Below are 16071 nucleotides of genomic sequence, written 5' to 3'. Positions count from 1 at the left end.
GATATCAACAGCACTGACGAGCATAAGCAGCACCGAGTCACACCACGCACGCAGACAGTGGTTAAAGCACCACTGATAACATCATCCATGTGAACATATGTTTAAACGGTCATGTTTTTGTGTGTCCTTTCTGTGTGCGAGTCTTTGTCTGTGTCTACGTGCGTGTATGTGCTCACATTTGCGTTGTGTCTCCTGTTCCTCCACAGTGTGCGAGAGTTTAGAGTTCACGGTGGAGGCTCTGATCAGGGAGGAGAGCGTGGAGGCCGAGGCCTCCGCAGAGAGGAGGTCCGGCGTGGAGGACAAGGGGCCGGCCGAGGAGGAGATGGAGGAGGTGGAGGAGGAGGAGGAGGAGGAGGAGGAGACGACCCCCAGCAGCACAGCGCTGCAGACGCTCCGCTCAGAGGTGTGACTCGTGATTCATTTAACTCAAACCTCAGCCTACAACATACCGTATACTAGACCAGTGGTACCTTTGACTTTAGTTGTACCACTAAATTGTCAGCAATAAAATTGTCAGCAAAGATAAATATACACATGCAGGGGCTGAGTAAAGAATCACTTCGTCCCCCTTTGTACGAAGTGATTAGTGCCAGAAGGCCATGGCCGGACAGAGTGTGCCCACAGTGTGTTTATTTATACAACACAAATTACACCAAAAATCAATGGGAACAAAAAAAAATCGAATGGAAAACATATGCTGGAATGCACAAAGCAAAACTATTTTTGAAATAGTAAAAAGCCATAACCCTATAAAAAAAACAAAAACATTTATGCAATATTTATTTTCAATTATATATATTGTTTGTGGAAAAACACTGTGCAAGACTATACTATGTTTAGTTTATACTATGCTAGACTTTAACTCAACACCTATATACTTTCTACTAGACTATGATTTATCTAGCAGCATATACTATACTAGACTATAACTCAACACCAACATGTTTCAACAGAGACACCGGCCGATGAAAGTCACAAATGTAGGCCAGTGCATGTACTGTAATTAATTAGTGCCATCATAAAGGTTGATGGTTACATGCTTTGTGCATGTCCTTTCATAGTTGGTGTACATGCATTATCAGAATGCTTAGCCTAACAATAAATAAGTACCATTATATTGAAAAAAAATTCATTAGAGTCATTATTCAAAAGAGTCATTATTGTAGTGATGTAGTGCAGTTGATGTTTTGGTGAAGGTGTCTGTTATGTGTTGCATGCTGCATGCTGTACCCAGGGTAACCAGGAGTTCCAACTGGACCCCCTGCTGGAGGAGCACAATGCCCTCATGGAGCGGATCAACAGCTGGAACTTCCAGATCTTTGACTTGGTTGACAGAACCGGAGGGAAGACGGGGCGGATACTAAGCTATGTAGGTTTCCTCCTTTCAGACGTTTACGTTTTATTTTATCTTCAAACTATAATTTCATATGCTGCCAAATATAGGGAAGCTTATGTTAGAAACGTCTTTGGATTAGTTATTTGGAGTTAGTTGCTAATGGTAGTAATGGGGCCTGTTTCAGGTAGCTGGCTGGGATTTTTGTGTCTTTTAATGGACTGTATTTTCAGGACTCAGTGCTCATGGTTTGATTGCTTATGACTTGATGTGCACTGAGTTGGACAGTAAAGAGCAAGTCATTCTACATTCAGCCTCAACTCAGTGTCATTATTGTTGTCAGAAGTATTACCAGTCAGAAAGTGACTCAAACAAGCGCTTTCCTGTCAGGATTGATTCGAAAAATGTGCGTTCAATACAGACTTCAAAGACCATGATCTGTTGCACCCTTAAAATTCCCAAGCCATCATCACTATTTCAGTGTTGTAATTGGTTGAAGCCTAGTGTCAGCCTTCTCCGTTCGTTTGCACCGCGTCACAATGGAAACCCTTTGCGCGACTACTAGTTGAAGCCATCTAAAGTTTGCCCGTTCTTTTTTTTTAACTTGCTGATAAAAATAACGAAACTGTGTATTATAATAGTATGTTAATCTACTTATTTTCCTTTTTTTTAAGAAAGGTGGTGGCTCTAGTTGACTGCAGAGCTTACTGTAGTGAAATACTTGAAAATGCAGTCATTTGCATTACAAAACAACGTTCTCTTTTTTGGTCTAATCCCTGCTCGTTCTCTGCTGCGACCCAATGAGCGTGCTTCATAATAGCAACCAAACCAAAAAGCATTCATTCATTGCTCCATGGCTTTGCCATGCACGGAACAATTTGCGCTCCGATATCCGCCGTTATGTCCGACGGAAGTGACCAGCCATAATGTCACGGTTTCAGAAGTGTCACATAAATCGCTGCTTAAATGCCCTGCTGTAGGGTGGGGATATCTCAGATCTTACCTGCTATGTACCAGGTTTTTAACCTGGAAATACAAGTTCTTGAAACAGGGCCTGTGCTGTTGCTGTGTGTGTGTGTGTGTGTGTGTGTGTGTGTGTGTGTGTGTGTTTGTGCGTGGGAGGGACTTAGAGATTTCATTTTATTTCCCCAGGTGACGTACACCCTGTTCCGAGATACCTGTCTGTTTGAGATCTTTAAGATCCCTGTGAAGGAGTTCATGATGTACTTTTGTGCCCTAGAGGACGGATACAGGGACATTCCTTGTGAGTAGTTCCCCACTGAGGATGTAAGCTTAACGATGATTGCTCTATTTTTTTTGCTCTCTTTTGCTCTAGAACAAAAACTTAAAGCTGCTATGGGTACGAGTCTACAGCTGTAAAGAGAGAGATCAACTCAACACAAAAAAACACAAAATTTCTCCACGCATTGAATTTTAACTCACTTATCGCTGACGGATGGCCATGCCATTTCCCAAAATATTGGATTCAAATAATAGCTCTTAAATCTTACCTACAGTACCTTTTTTAATAAATGTATATATATATATATATATACACATTATTATTATTACGACGATTATTGTTGCAACCATTAGTCTAGAATTGAGCCACAATATAGGTCCAATATAGGAATGTTTTGGTAACATGTCCCTAACATGTCAAATGTAATATAACAGATCATAACAGGGTCCATGCTACTGATGTGCTCCACGCCGTCTGGTATCTGACCACTCGGCCAATCCCCGGATTCCAGCAAATCCACACTGAACATGTGACTGGGAGTGACACAGGTAAACCGGGGGACAGAAGCCGGAGGGATTACGTCGTAAAACAATAGTGCATTTTAGTGTAGGTGTCAATGCGGTCGTCATGCCATGTCACACAGGTGCTTTTAGGTATTCTGCTATTTTTTTAATTTGGTTATATCAACATCACTCTAAAAGGATTCCGCCAGGATATAGGCATTGGTATACATTGAATACTTATGTGTTGTTGTTGTTGTTGTTGTGACAGACTCAGACAGCGGCATCTCGCCGGGCAGGGTGTCCTATGCCTCCTCCAAGAGCTCCTCCATTTCGGACGACAGCTACGGCTGCCTGGCCTGGAACATCCCCGCCCTGGAGCTCATGGCCCTCTACGTAGCAGCCGCAATGCACGACTACGACCACCCGGGGCGCACCAACGCCTTCTTAGTAGCCACTAACGCAGCACAGGTAACGCAGCACACACAAACGCTCGCCCGGGCTACGACCGCAGTGATATGTCCGATATCGGCAGAAAACAAACAATGTCTGTGTAAATGATTCATCATTCATTCATCAAGTGCAATTACCAAACATTTGCAACATATTTGGTTCATGGATCATTATGAAACAAATACTTATTTTTAAGACACTTTCACTTTGCTCTCTGGGTACTTGTGATGGGCTTTTTTTTATTTTATTATTATTTTACATTTTATAGTATGCTGAATTTATTACTCCGAAAAAATGATCGTTGCAGCCCTAGTGTCCTCATACCTACATAGTATGAGTTTCCTTCGGATTTTCCTTTTGGCAAAATGATAACTAATGAGCTGATTTCATAAAAATACAAGGCCTAAACATCCTGTGTATGGATTCAATGTGTTCAGACAAACTTCATGTATTGTCACAATAGGTTCCATTGTATACCTATATATGCTATTTTTATTATTATGACTTTGAATAAATAATTCTAATAGAATAAATCCATGACTTACTTATACAGTATACTTCATATAGTAAACAAACATTCCAAGTCAACATTTTCATGTTGACTTGGATGGAATAGGCATCCTACTGTAATGTTAATCTTTAACTTTTGCTTTCACTGTCCTCACTTTACTGTCCAAGTCAGTACTTGAATCTGTATCAAAGTTTAAAACGTTCGGTAAAACATACAAACTTTGTCCTACACTATCTACAGTACACATTATTTATTTTCCGCTGTACTGGGACGTTTCCTTTGTCCAGTTATGTCATTAGTTTGTGTTTGCTGGGAAAGATGATAAAAACCCAGAACGGCGCAGGGAGACCCACATGACTCCACTGTTAGCACTCAAAGGTTCAGAATGCGTCTTTATGGTCGGCACTGAAGCTATGAAAAGTGTTGAGACTTATAATCAGGGATGGATGCGTGAACATTCCCTCGTCTCCATGCTCTATGTCTGAGCGGGTTCTGGGGATGAGATTTCTAGTGGTACCTAGGTACCTGATATCTCCGTAAATAATCCCATGTGCATCAGAAGTCCTGAAATCTTTGTTTTAATCTGTAATCTTCTTCTAGTGTTGCGTGATAGTCCATCAAATAACGATGTCGCTATAAACCTTGTGGCAGCTGTGGAAAGAGAGTTTGCTCCAAAGAGCCTCCATGATGAATTGATTAAAAAAAAATTAATCACAAAGTTGATTGGACAACTTTTTTTTCTAATAAATTCAATGAGGAATGTATTATGGTAAAAAAGCCCATTGTATTATCTGGCTTAAGAGGGTCTCCTTTAGGGTGGATAGGGTTATGTGAGATTCATGAGAAGAGTCGGACGGTAAGGTGAAATCTCCGGAACATAGAACACGTTCTGGATCAACCCGTGACGTCAGACGTCCTGTGGGTGTGTCCGTGGTCGCTGAGGCTCGACGGCGGCATGCAGGGGCTTTGTTTCCGGGTCGTCACCCTGCTGTCTCGGCGGGGACGTTGTCTTGAAGCTCACAGAGCCCATACGTCCCTGAAGGAGATTGACTGCAGGCTATTGCGCTGTTTCACCATAATGAAGTCCTCCGTGAATTGATCGCCAAAACAAGGTTGTCTGAGCAACTTTTGAAAACTTTGAGCGAGTCGTTCTTGAGGCCTACTTAGAAAAGGGTTAATAACCTTTTTATTTTCTTCTTCATATCATTTTCAGGTATCAGGGCGTCCGTACATTTGTTTTATTTTTCACCTTCGGTCTTGCGAAAGGGACACACAAACGGCCGGAGAGAGGATCCTTGTGGTTCGCTCCTGACATATTTTACATCCAGAAAACCGGCTGATGGCCACCAGCCTGCGTCAGACTGTCAGGCTTCATCCTTACCAGTAGCTTAGGGGTTGCTTCTAAGCAGGAGTGTGTGTATCTTCCCGGCTACCCTCACCATATGCAATCCTCAATCCATTTTTATAAACAGCAGTTCCATTTTGAACAAATTCAATTTTGGAAACTGACTGCACACTGCATTCTGTTTTTCCTGTGCATTATTTCAACCATAGACATGTTATTGCACTTAATATAAATCCTCAAATGTGTTTTTTTTTTTCTACAACAAGAAGTAAAAAATATATATATCTCAGACATTGCCAATTGCATGTAGTAAATCATAAGTAATAAATGCTTTCATAGGACACAAGTTCAATCTTAAAAGTAGTAGTCTTAGGCCAATTATTGAATCTAGTGAAGTAAAAGTTGCGTGGAAGTTGTCTATGTATGTGTGTATGTGTTGACTCGAACGGCGACGTGACATAATCCATCTTATCAGCTCCAGACCAGCACACCCCATGCCTGCCGATTGCAGGTTGTTAGTTTAGTAGAAAGGTGAAAAGGTTAACAGTATACGGCTGTTTGAATAATTTATTTGCACAAAATAGATTATTACTGGGTTACTGCTGATAGTGTCTGTGTTGGGCAAAAGTCCCAGGAAAAGGGGTTGAAAGAAAGGAGAAGGAACCCTGAACTTATTGATTATCAATAATGTCGTCAGCCCCCATGTCTGGAAAAAGCCTCTCTGAATCTGTAAATGTGTGTATATTCTCGTAACATCCCCGAATAATTTGTACGTGTTCGTCCAAACGCCGTCCCATATCCCATATCCCATAATATGCTTTCACCATCACCACCACTATTTTGTCGTCGTATTTTGTTTGCCGTCAGCATTGCCGTGACGTACAAACGCGTGACAGAACAGCATCGAAATCGGTAAAGGCAGCTCAAAGGGCAGAGGGCGTTAAGATGACGTTGGGATATCAAACACTGAACGAGATGAGATTAGGGAGGGCAACCTTCTCTCTTTTCTTCTCTTTGTTTGACATGTCCCCCCCCTCTCCCCCCCCCCCGCCCCCCCCCCCCCCGTCTTCCTCCGCGGCGCGTGGGCGCGGGGCCGGCAGGCGGTGCTGTACAACGACCGCTCGGTTCTGGAGAACCACCACGCGGCCTCCGCCTGGAGCCTCTACCTGTCCCAGCCCCGGTTCAACTTCCTGCTCAACCTGGACCACGTGGAGTTCAAGCGCTTTCGCTTCCTCGTCATCGAGGCCATCCTCGCCACCGACCTCAAGAAGCACTTTGACTTCCTGGCCGAGTTCAATGCCAAGGTGCGTGCAGAGCGACGTCAGCGCGACAAATTATACATATTATAACATATTATAAATGTCGGCCGTTATGAGTTTGATCAGGTTGTATGTTCTCATCTTATAGGTTCAGATCCCATGATCCATGTTGTTTGAATGTTGTCATCTGTTCAGCGTTCGTGTCTGCCGTCCCTTCTACCTGTTTCTATTTCAAAACAGGTGAACGACGTGAACAGTCCGGGAATCGACTGGACCAATGAGAACGACCGGCTGCTCGTGTGCCAGGTCTGCATTAAGCTTGCGGATATCAACGGACCGGCCAAGACCCGCGACTTGCACCTCAAATGGACAGAAGGCATCGTCAATGAGTTTTACGAGCAGGTAGGCCGTGAATGCATAGGTAGAAACACAGTCACGTAACACTGGACACGGGTACGCGGTACGCTGGCAGACTGCCCCCCCTCTCGCCAGGGCAAACAGTTCTCTGTTTGATCGTCGGTACACAATCAATACAACTTGACCTGTCTGTGACAGTCCTTTTATCAGCCAAATGTGTGTCTGACTCATTCATTTCATTCTAGTTCCTTTGAACTTCACCCACTACTTTTAACTGCAACTCAAGCTTTGGAATGTGTTTTGTGGTAGGCCTACGAAAGATATTTCACACGGAATCTGCCTCGCTGACTTTTAAAACTAAGATCGCACTGCTTCCTGTGTAGCAGGATAATTGCGTTCCGCTGTATGGAGTCTGAGGCGTGCGAGTGAGAGAATGTGAAACAATGTGCTCTCAATCAATGAAAGATAATTCAAAGCCTCTACGTCTAAATGAATTGCTTGCGAAATAGAATATACCTCGTATTTATATCCGTCAAAACGTCTAGGGTTACTCACGGGCGGTTACTTTACCATCAGTTGTGAGGCGGTCGCGGCCTAAAGAAATATTGTTCTAATTAAACTGTTACGGTTATATTTAAATTTATTACGGTTCCAGGTAAGTATTTTAGTTCCGGGCGAAGATGCATAATAACATGTGTCTTATACTACGGAGAGTATTTGTCGTATTTTGAATCATACAACCCCATTTTACCTCTCCTGCTGCTTATATAATATGCCGCTTTATTTTCGAAAAATCTGCCATTGTAAGCAGTCGTTAGCCGTTTCTCAATACCAAGTACGCGGACTACGTTCTCGCGGACTTGGAAGTACGTACTTGGCAAGTCCGGACTTTCAAGTACAGACTTCCGAGAACGCGAGTACGCACTCTGCAATTGGAACAGCAGCGGACTCGATGATGCATTCTGGGATATTTAACGGTCCCAAGTCCACACGAGTCACCTCCGATGCGTCCTCGGTAGAACGGCCTCATCGAGAACGCATCGAGAACACTTCCGGGTTTTTACGACAGTACTCGCGTACTTGGAATTGGAACAGTGCTTGGGGCTACCACTGATGACGTTTATCGAGAACGCAACGTACACGAGAACGCGAATTGAGAAACGGCTGTTGTGTTCTCTCTTAAGGGGGACGAGGAGGCCAGCCTGGGATTACCCATCAGCCCCTTCATGGACCGCTCCTCGCCACAGCTGGCCAAGCTGCAGGAGTCCTTCATCACGCACATTGTGGGGCCGCTGTGCAACTCCTACGACGCCGCAGGCCTCCTCCCTGGCTACTGGATCAACGAAGAGGACGGGTCCGAGGACGAAGACGAGGAGGGCCCGGTGGACACAGACACCGACGAAGACGAGCTCGATGAGGAACTCTCGCCAAGTAAGATACACACTCGGAGCTTTGTGTAGGGACGACTTTGGAGAGTTGCAAAGAGACAGAGCAGGAGAGAGAGAGCAGCAAGATTTAGGTACAAAATCCAAAATAAGTGCCGGGCCCCCAGCTCGCTCGCTCGCTGCGTACGTTTCTCCTCCATTGGGAAGTGTTGCGTTCACGCGCCGTTGATGGAGCGATGCTTAGCCCTCGTGTGCACCTGTGATTGACAGGTATGATGGATTCCCTGAACCAAAACCGGAAGAAAGGCCCTGATCAGAAATGAGCCGTCTCTTCTCTTGTCTAATGCAGAGGCAGTCAACCAGGACAGATATTCTCTCAGAGAATTTCACCCACGAAGAGCTGACGGCTGAGGCGTACACTCAGATTGCAGCTGTCAAGTCTTACCTACAGCATCTTTCATGCTGCTTATTTTCGACTCCAATCCTAATATGTTATGTAGCGAGGTCCTCCTCTGGGCAGCGCCTATATAGATCCTGTTGGGTGGTGGTTGATGATGATGATGATGATGAGGATGAGGATGATGATGATGCTGACGATGTGTTGCCTTCCAGAGAGGAGGAAGGGTCGGCGCAGGTTGTTCTGCAACATCATGCAGCATCTGACGGAGAACCACAAGGTGTGGAAGAAGACCATAGAGGAGGAGGACAGGAGCAAGGACCTGGGAAAGCAGCAGCAACAGCAGCAGCAGCAGCAGCAAGAGCGCCTGCCCCCCAGCCTGCCGCCCAGCCTGCCCCCCAGCCTGCCCCCCAGCCTGCCGCCCAGCCTGCCCCCCAGCCTCCCCTCCTCCCCTTCCGATGACATCCAGGTCATCCAGGAGGAGGAGGAGGGAGAGGAACGTCAATAGACGTGGGGACAAAGGACAGAAGAAGAGTGAGGGAGGCAAACAAAGAGTTGCCCAAAAATGCTCTCTGCCTTTCACCTACCAAACTCAGCCACACGTATATGATATATTGTACACACACAAGATTTACACGATCATACACGCACACATAAATTAAGCAAACACACACACACACACACACACACGCACACATACACACAAACGCAAACACTGATAATACTCTCTCTCACACGCACACACACACACACACACACACACGTTACACACCCTTCACTGTGCTGACATGTTGATGAGTAAAACACGGCCTTACTACTGTGAGCGGACCCCTGCTGTGATGGCGGGAGCCCCCACTCCTATGCACTTTCACCCCCTGGAGAGTCCAGGGCTGCCCCCCCCGGGGGGGAAGAAAAGCACCAGAACTCTCCGAGACTGGCGCAAACAGAGAGACTGAGCAGAGAGAGAGGAAGGACTCCTCGCTGAAATGCTGCCTTCAATGCAGAGCGCTTAACTCCTAACCCCCCCTTAGGTACAAAAAAAGAAAAGAAACTCTCCGTCTAACAAAAAACAAAAACTTAAAAAAGATATGTTGAGAAAAATCATCATGAGATGAGGAAGCGATTGACACGTGTACCAAAGTGAACAGTTTGAAACATGGGAAGCGCAGAGACGGAGAGCCTCCATGTCAGGTATATTTTAGACTTCTATATCAAATGTGCCTGTCTGAACATATACTGAGTCCTCATTGAGTCCACGTTGGCCAAAGTCCTGGGCTTGTGTAGTTCTCTCCCCTTGCTGGTGACACGAAACACTGTATCAGAGTCAGTCACAAAGACTATATGAATTGTTGACTGACAAATAGCATTATATCTGCATCATTTTGGATGCTTTTACTCATGTGTACCACCTGCCTTTTGTGTTGGATTTTCTTTATTCCGTTGCCTCTTTTTTTTTTGTCTGTGTGTGAATGTTTTGTCTTTGTGCATGCAATTTAAAAAAATGTGTGTGTTTGTGAGAGTGTGTTTGTGCGGGTGTGTGTGTGTCCTTGCACGCCCGGATCTGTGTGTGTGTGTGTGTGTGTGTGTGTGTGTGTGTGTGTGTGTGTGTGTGTGTGTGTGTGTGTGTGTGTGTGTGTGTGTGTGTGTGTGTGTGTGTGTGTGTGTGTGTGTGTGCGTGCGTGCGTGCGTGCGTGCGTTTTCCTCTGGTGTGTTAACATGTTCCAGTCAGATTCGGAGTGCTATTTCAATGAAGGGATTCTATGTTTTTATTTTAACTACAAGTATTTTTTAAAGGTAACTCAGGATTCAAGCAAAGTTGAATAATTATTTTGCAAATATTATTGTCATTGGGTGTTGAATACACTTTTAAATCAAAGAAAATTAAATCTGGATGACTGAAGTAGTTTTTAATCTTTTTATGAACAACTTGGAAACAGCAACAAATTCAAGCAATTGAACTCATCTGTGATGGAGGAGCGTGTGTGTGTGCTGACTATCTGACACAAACAGTTTGCATCCGTTTTAATGTCGCAGGCGGAACGCTTCTCTGTCAGCAGGATGTACGTTGGGGGATTTGCAGCAACGTTCTAGTTCGGCAAACCACGTAACAGTGTAACCATGAGGTTGGTCGTTGGTTTCACTGTTCTTAGCACAGATTCTGTTTTCTTTCACAGTACTACCCCATCATTGAAATTTTAGTGAACCAGCACACTGATATTTAGACAAGCTTTTTCATTCTTCTCTCTCCCACCGTTCTTTTGCTTTGTCTTTTTCTTTGGCTTTCTTTCTTTGTGTCTCTCAATCATGTTGTGTCTGTCCTGCCAACCCGTGACCCAGGCCAGTGTGTACAGAAGAGAACCAGAGATTCTCTTTCCATCTGGTTTGGTTTTTAGCTGTGTTGATTGATTGTTTTTTTTTGTGATGTGTGACTAGACAGGTGTAAAAACCAACAAATCAACAAATCCCAACCACAGTAGCTCTCCATTTTTATCCGTAAAAACTTTCGGCATTCCACTGAAACCAGAAATTCAATTACATAAGTTAAATCTTAGGCTGCTCCGCTAGCCCGTTATTGTATCATCATTTTTTGAGTATGAAATATAAATCATCAAAGTAATATTCTAATGACAAAAATAGGTAGTGTGCACATTTTAATACCAAACAAGTATTTAGCCTCTGCACAAAAACAGTATGTGCATATACATATGCTGTGTTTTTGAATTAATCACCTGATTGCATCTGTTTTGTACATGCAGCTGGTATACATGTATTGTACATTGAGTCCCTGTTATTACCTTTTTTCTTTTCCGCATTTTTATGTTCAATCTATTTCCGGGTCTTCAACTGTGGGTTATAATTTTTTCCTTTAGTGTTCTATATTTCGGCTTCGTTTAAGCATTTCAGCATCTCCCTTCTTTGTATCATAACCACTCTAGTCCTCGTTGTTTTTCTATCACTGTTGTCTTAGTGTCAGTCCAGTCAACCAATTATCAACTCGACCCCCTTTCATTGGCTGAGGGCTCGAGGCGTAAATGACACATGTAGTCACATAACCATGAGGCAGGAGTCGGAGCTTGGGTCAACATAGTGTGTGTGTGGCAGCAGCTCGGTGCACACTATGCAGATACGCCCTCACAGCCTCCAACCACCCCATCTGTCACTAAACTTGTGATGTTAAAAGTTGACCATTTGTCGGCTCCTCACTGTGCCCGCCGCAGTGTCCCCTGATTGGTTGTGCCATAAATTCATCTACCGATGGCTGTTCACCCTTATGTAGCATTCAGATGTGTGCATTTATTTAACGTAACAATTCACCCATATCAATGTTGTCGTCGGAGCAGGGGTGATTTTTGTTATTTATAGCTTGTCATAAACCACCATCCGAGTATCTGCAGTTCTCTCTTTTCTTTGTTTCAGAGTGCATAACTGTGTGTGTGTGTGTGTGTGTGTGTGTGTGTGTGTGTGTGTGTGTGTGTGTGTGTGTGTGTGTGTGTGTGTGTGTGTGTGTGTGTGTGTGTGTGTGTGTGTGTGTGTGTGTGCACATGCGCGTGTGTGTCTTTCCAATTAAAAGAATAGGCACATAGGCTATAGTTAAAGGAGCACTAAGCTATGATTAAACCAAATACATTTGATATACAAGATATGATAAGATACAATTACATCATACCAGACATGAATTTGGGATGTATAATAAAAACAAATATGCTCCATGTTATACTTTACATTGTGGACTTGGTGATTCACTTTTTCTGTTAATTTCCGAGCAGCAAAAGCAACAAGAACAGCTGGGAGAACTTCTCATGGGTTAAAGAAATGAGTTTGCAGATGTGTTGTAATGGTTTCATAAGGAGCAAAATGGTAAAAGTATGCATCGCTCTAATATACAATCTAGATTTCAGGTTGAAGTTTTATGACTTAAATTAAAATCTGTAAATAAAATAAGTTTATTTTTGAAGTACAAACATACAAACAATATAAAATATATTTCAGCATCATGAACTTAACATACAAATGTGCTTTTTGAGTAGGGGCCATCACCATTTAGTAGAATTAAATGTTCTGAAAGCGTTTCCCGAAGATCACTAATTCTCCTGTGCCATTCTAAGGGAGCGCATTTCCACAGAACACAATCCCAAGAGTCAGGGTCACAGTTAGTTCAAATAACGAGGAACATGGCACGAATCCAGCCTGTTTTCGTGGAAAGTTGGCTCGTCCCTTTCCTTCCTACAGTTGGAACACGTTTGTACAGGGTATCCCATTTAGCTGGACCTGAGTAAGGCAAGACCATGACCTTTTGCAGAGGTGGATGTTTCATCAATCATTCACCAGAACTGTCTCTGTCGCCAATAGCACCACGTTCATATTTCATTGAACTAATCTCTGATCAGCAGAATTTTTTGTTTTTACACATTGGTTTCCAGAATGTACACAAGTTAAAAAAAGTAAACCTTTCTTGTCCCTGCTGCTTCATTGTTGTGTGCAAACTACTGCCCACTGCTACTGGACAGACGCCTTCACCTGTCCAATGTTAAGTGCCAAATGACGTATCTCTTAATGCATGCAAAGAGCATTAATGCAGAATACATCGGCATACAAATGGCAATATTTCTCTGGAAAGGATGAAGGTTCTATGTGGCTGAACCATGAAGTTTCTTTTCTGTGCAGGACACTGGAGTGTAGACTTTAATGGATTGACATGCTGTACTACTGTACACCTGTCTCTCTGTGTCCGGTGAGGACAGCCGTGTTGGCTGTCTACGGACGGCACATATGGAGTAAGGCATAGGCTGCAGGGTCATGCCAAGTTTGGGAGTGAGATTTGGCACAGTTCCTGGAGGGAACTGGAGATGAAACCTCTGGAGCATAGTGGTAAAGAAAAGAAACATTTCCATCCTGGCCAGTTGCTCACCCAGACATTGACGTCTTCCTACAAAAATGAAAGACATAAAATGTTTAAGGCAGAGGCCAGATTGAGCTGTACATGCAACACAACCAAGCACTTGGAAGAAGCTACAACACTGCACACAATGTTTATGGCTACACATCATTTCTGCACAGGGTTACACTCTGAAATGCATTCAATAAATGAAGCTTGAGAGTTGACGATGATGATTTGTGAAGAAGAGAAGTCAACTAACCCAGGGAGAAGGGCAAGAAGGCTTCCCGTCGGACGAAGCTGCCGTTACTGTCCAGGAACCTCTGCGGTGAGAAGACCCCGGGATCGTTCCAGTATTTTTCGTCAAAGTGCACCGAGTACAGGTTGGTGATCACCATGGTTCCTTTCGGGATCGTGTATCCGTTAACGTTCGCGTCCTGGGAGGTGGCACGGAAAATACCCAGGGGCACGATGTTGCAGAAGCGCAGGACCTCGTGCAGAACCGCCTCCACGTACGGCATCCGCTGCTTGTCCTCCAGGGAGGGCGCTCTGCCGTTGACCAGGACGCCGTCGATCTCCTGATGGACCCTCTCTGTTCAAACGAAAAAAAGGTCAAAAATCAAAAAAAAAAATCTCATAACACACACACACACAACTTGTTCATCTTGGGACGAGCCCGTTGCACTCAACGGTTCTACCGCGGTATCGATTCACCGGCACCCTCGTCCTCGTCAAACTGCTGAGTGCCTGATTCCTAGCGGGTGACGCGTGGCGGTGATGAGGAGGGCCGCCACTCCTCGGTAACTAACCTTGTATGTTGGGATAGAGAGCCATGAACAGCATGGCCCAGCGCAAGGTGTTGGTGGTGGTCTCGGTGCCCGCGATGATGAGCTCGCCCACCGAGTAGATGAGGTTCTCCCTGGAGTACGACGTGCCCGGGTCCTTGGCGCTCTGCTCCAGCTCGTCCAGGTAGGCGTCCACGTAGTGACGCGGCGCCTGGGGCACCCGCCCCCGCGAGAAGTCCTCGATCACCTGCTGCAGGAAGCGGTACACCTCGGCGGCGTTGCGGAACAGCTTCTGGTGCTTCCCGAAGGGCACGTACTCGATCCAGGGGAAGGCGTTGTAGAGGAGCGCCCAGCCGCTCACGGCCAGCTCCACGTTCTCGCTGAAGAGCTCGATCATGTGCTGGAAGTTGTGGTCGTCGTACGTGAAGCGCTGGCCGAAGATGATGAGGTTGGTGATGTTGGACACGGCGTTGGTCACCAGGTGCTTGGGGTTGAAGGGCTTGCCCTTGTGCACGTCGATGGCGTCCACGAAGAACATGCACTCCTCCGAGATCCTCCGCTCAAACTGCCGCTGGCCGCTTCCGAAGTAGCGGAACGAGTTGCAGGCCAGTTTGCGATGTTCGATCCAGCCCCGACCGTATTTATGGTTGAGGAGTCCTTTGTCGAAAAAAATAGCAAAATTATAGAAATGCTTCATTTCAAATTTATTATATTCTCACTGTGAATAAATTAGATGATATGTTTGTAGTATTATCATGTTTTATCAAACTCACCTCCCATTTTGGTCATTTTCTTGAATAAAGGCAAGGAGGGGCGGTCAGCAAAGACTTCGCTCTGGTGATAGAGGCATTCTCTGATGCAGTCATATCCATTGAGCACCACTGTCAATATGCCTCCCAGATCCAGACTGAAGATCTGAAAAATACATATACCGGTATTATTATATTATTGTGCCTACTAACTTGTAGTCAATCGGATTATCATTACATTATAAGTAGGCTTCCGACGTTGGGTATTTAACAGGGTTAACAATGCATGCTTAAGACACAAAACATCACTTTTTTTTAATTGAGATTATTGTGCCTGAGTTCATTGTGTGTGTGTGTGCGTGAGTGCGGCTATGCACGAACGTGCACGCCTTGTAGAGTCCCTTCTGCACGGAAAGTTAACAGGAACAGTGTTGTTGCGCGTGTATTCGCGTGACGGTGAGCCATTGTTTAAATATCCGACCGTGTGCAAATACAACATAAAATACGATATGATAAGGCTACACATTTAAAGAGCTAATCGGAACAAGTACCTGTCCATGAACTTCACTCTGTTTCTTGAGAAAGACGTGCGGCTCCGTGGCGAGGGAGTATATGTTGCCTATGACCGGGATGGGTGATGGGCCAGGGGGGAATCCGGCCGGTCTCCTTTGCTTGACGAGCTGGCGAACCAGTAGGAGCATAAGAAACGCAATCACCAAACAGCTCGCAGCTAAGGACGCCTGTCCGCAAGACAGTGACCATAAAGCTCTGGAATCCAATTGAAGCATATTGTGTATATCCCCCTACCCCCTATACTTGTCCTCGCATTCTCTCCGGAAAGGGACTGAGGCATAAGTATCATCTTGCACGGTCTCGCT

At 44.8% G+C, this 16071-nt stretch overlaps 2 protein-coding genes across 3 annotated transcripts in view; one reads left to right on the top strand and one right to left on the bottom strand.

Annotated features, from left to right (window-relative positions):
• pde3b (phosphodiesterase 3B) overlaps nucleotides 1-12209 on the top strand; it is a 38421-nt gene extending 26212 nt beyond the window's left edge. For both annotated transcript variants that reach the window (XM_084476665.1, XM_084476664.1), the window contains exons 8-16: nucleotides 207-403; nucleotides 1235-1369; nucleotides 2486-2597; nucleotides 3011-3124; nucleotides 3348-3547; nucleotides 6486-6689; nucleotides 6885-7046; nucleotides 8186-8432; nucleotides 8999-12209. In XM_084476665.1, the coding sequence (XP_084332791.1) occupies nucleotides 207-403; nucleotides 1235-1369; nucleotides 2486-2597; nucleotides 3011-3124; nucleotides 3348-3547; nucleotides 6486-6689; nucleotides 6885-7046; nucleotides 8186-8432; nucleotides 8999-9291 (1664 nt within the window). In that variant the 3' untranslated portion in view covers nucleotides 9292-12209. The remainder of the gene's footprint in view (nucleotides 1-206; nucleotides 404-1234; nucleotides 1370-2485; nucleotides 2598-3010; nucleotides 3125-3347; nucleotides 3548-6485; nucleotides 6690-6884; nucleotides 7047-8185; nucleotides 8433-8998) is intronic.
• Nucleotides 12210-12787: 578 nt separating this feature from the next.
• On the bottom strand, nucleotides 12788-16042 carry cyp2r1 (cytochrome P450, family 2, subfamily R, polypeptide 1). The gene is made up of 5 exons (XM_084476485.1): nucleotides 15745-16042; nucleotides 15218-15359; nucleotides 14469-15101; nucleotides 13922-14251; nucleotides 12788-13710 (listed from the first exon to the last, which is right to left on the bottom strand). Exons 1-5 carry the CDS (start codon nucleotides 15979-15981, stop codon nucleotides 13412-13414), a joined length of 1641 nt encoding a protein of 546 aa, XP_084332611.1. The 5' UTR covers nucleotides 15982-16042; the 3' UTR covers nucleotides 12788-13411.
• Between the last annotated feature and the right edge of the window lie 29 nt (nucleotides 16043-16071).

The sequence above is a fragment of the Micromesistius poutassou genome, assembly GCF_964030765.1.
Source record: "Micromesistius poutassou genome assembly, chromosome: 12".
In the NCBI taxonomy this organism is placed as follows: domain Eukaryota; kingdom Metazoa; phylum Chordata; class Actinopteri; order Gadiformes; family Gadidae; genus Micromesistius; species Micromesistius poutassou.
This window is presented reverse-complemented; position numbering and strand designations above follow the sequence as displayed.

Bases quoted from the DNA above. Each gene is read 5' to 3' on its own strand.
- cyp2r1 (XM_084476485.1), bottom strand. From the start codon at position 15,981: ATGCTTCAATTGGATTCCAGAGCTTTATGGTCACTGTCTTGCGGACAG. The intron at 14,252-14,468 runs GTTAGTTACCGA...TCGTTTGAACAG, and splicing joins TCTCTATCCCAACATACAAG to AGAGGGTCCATCAGGAGATC. The intron at 13,711-13,921 runs GTTAGTTGACTT...TCATTTTTGTAG, and splicing joins CTTCTTGCCCTTCTCCCTGG to GAAGACGTCAATGTCTGGGT.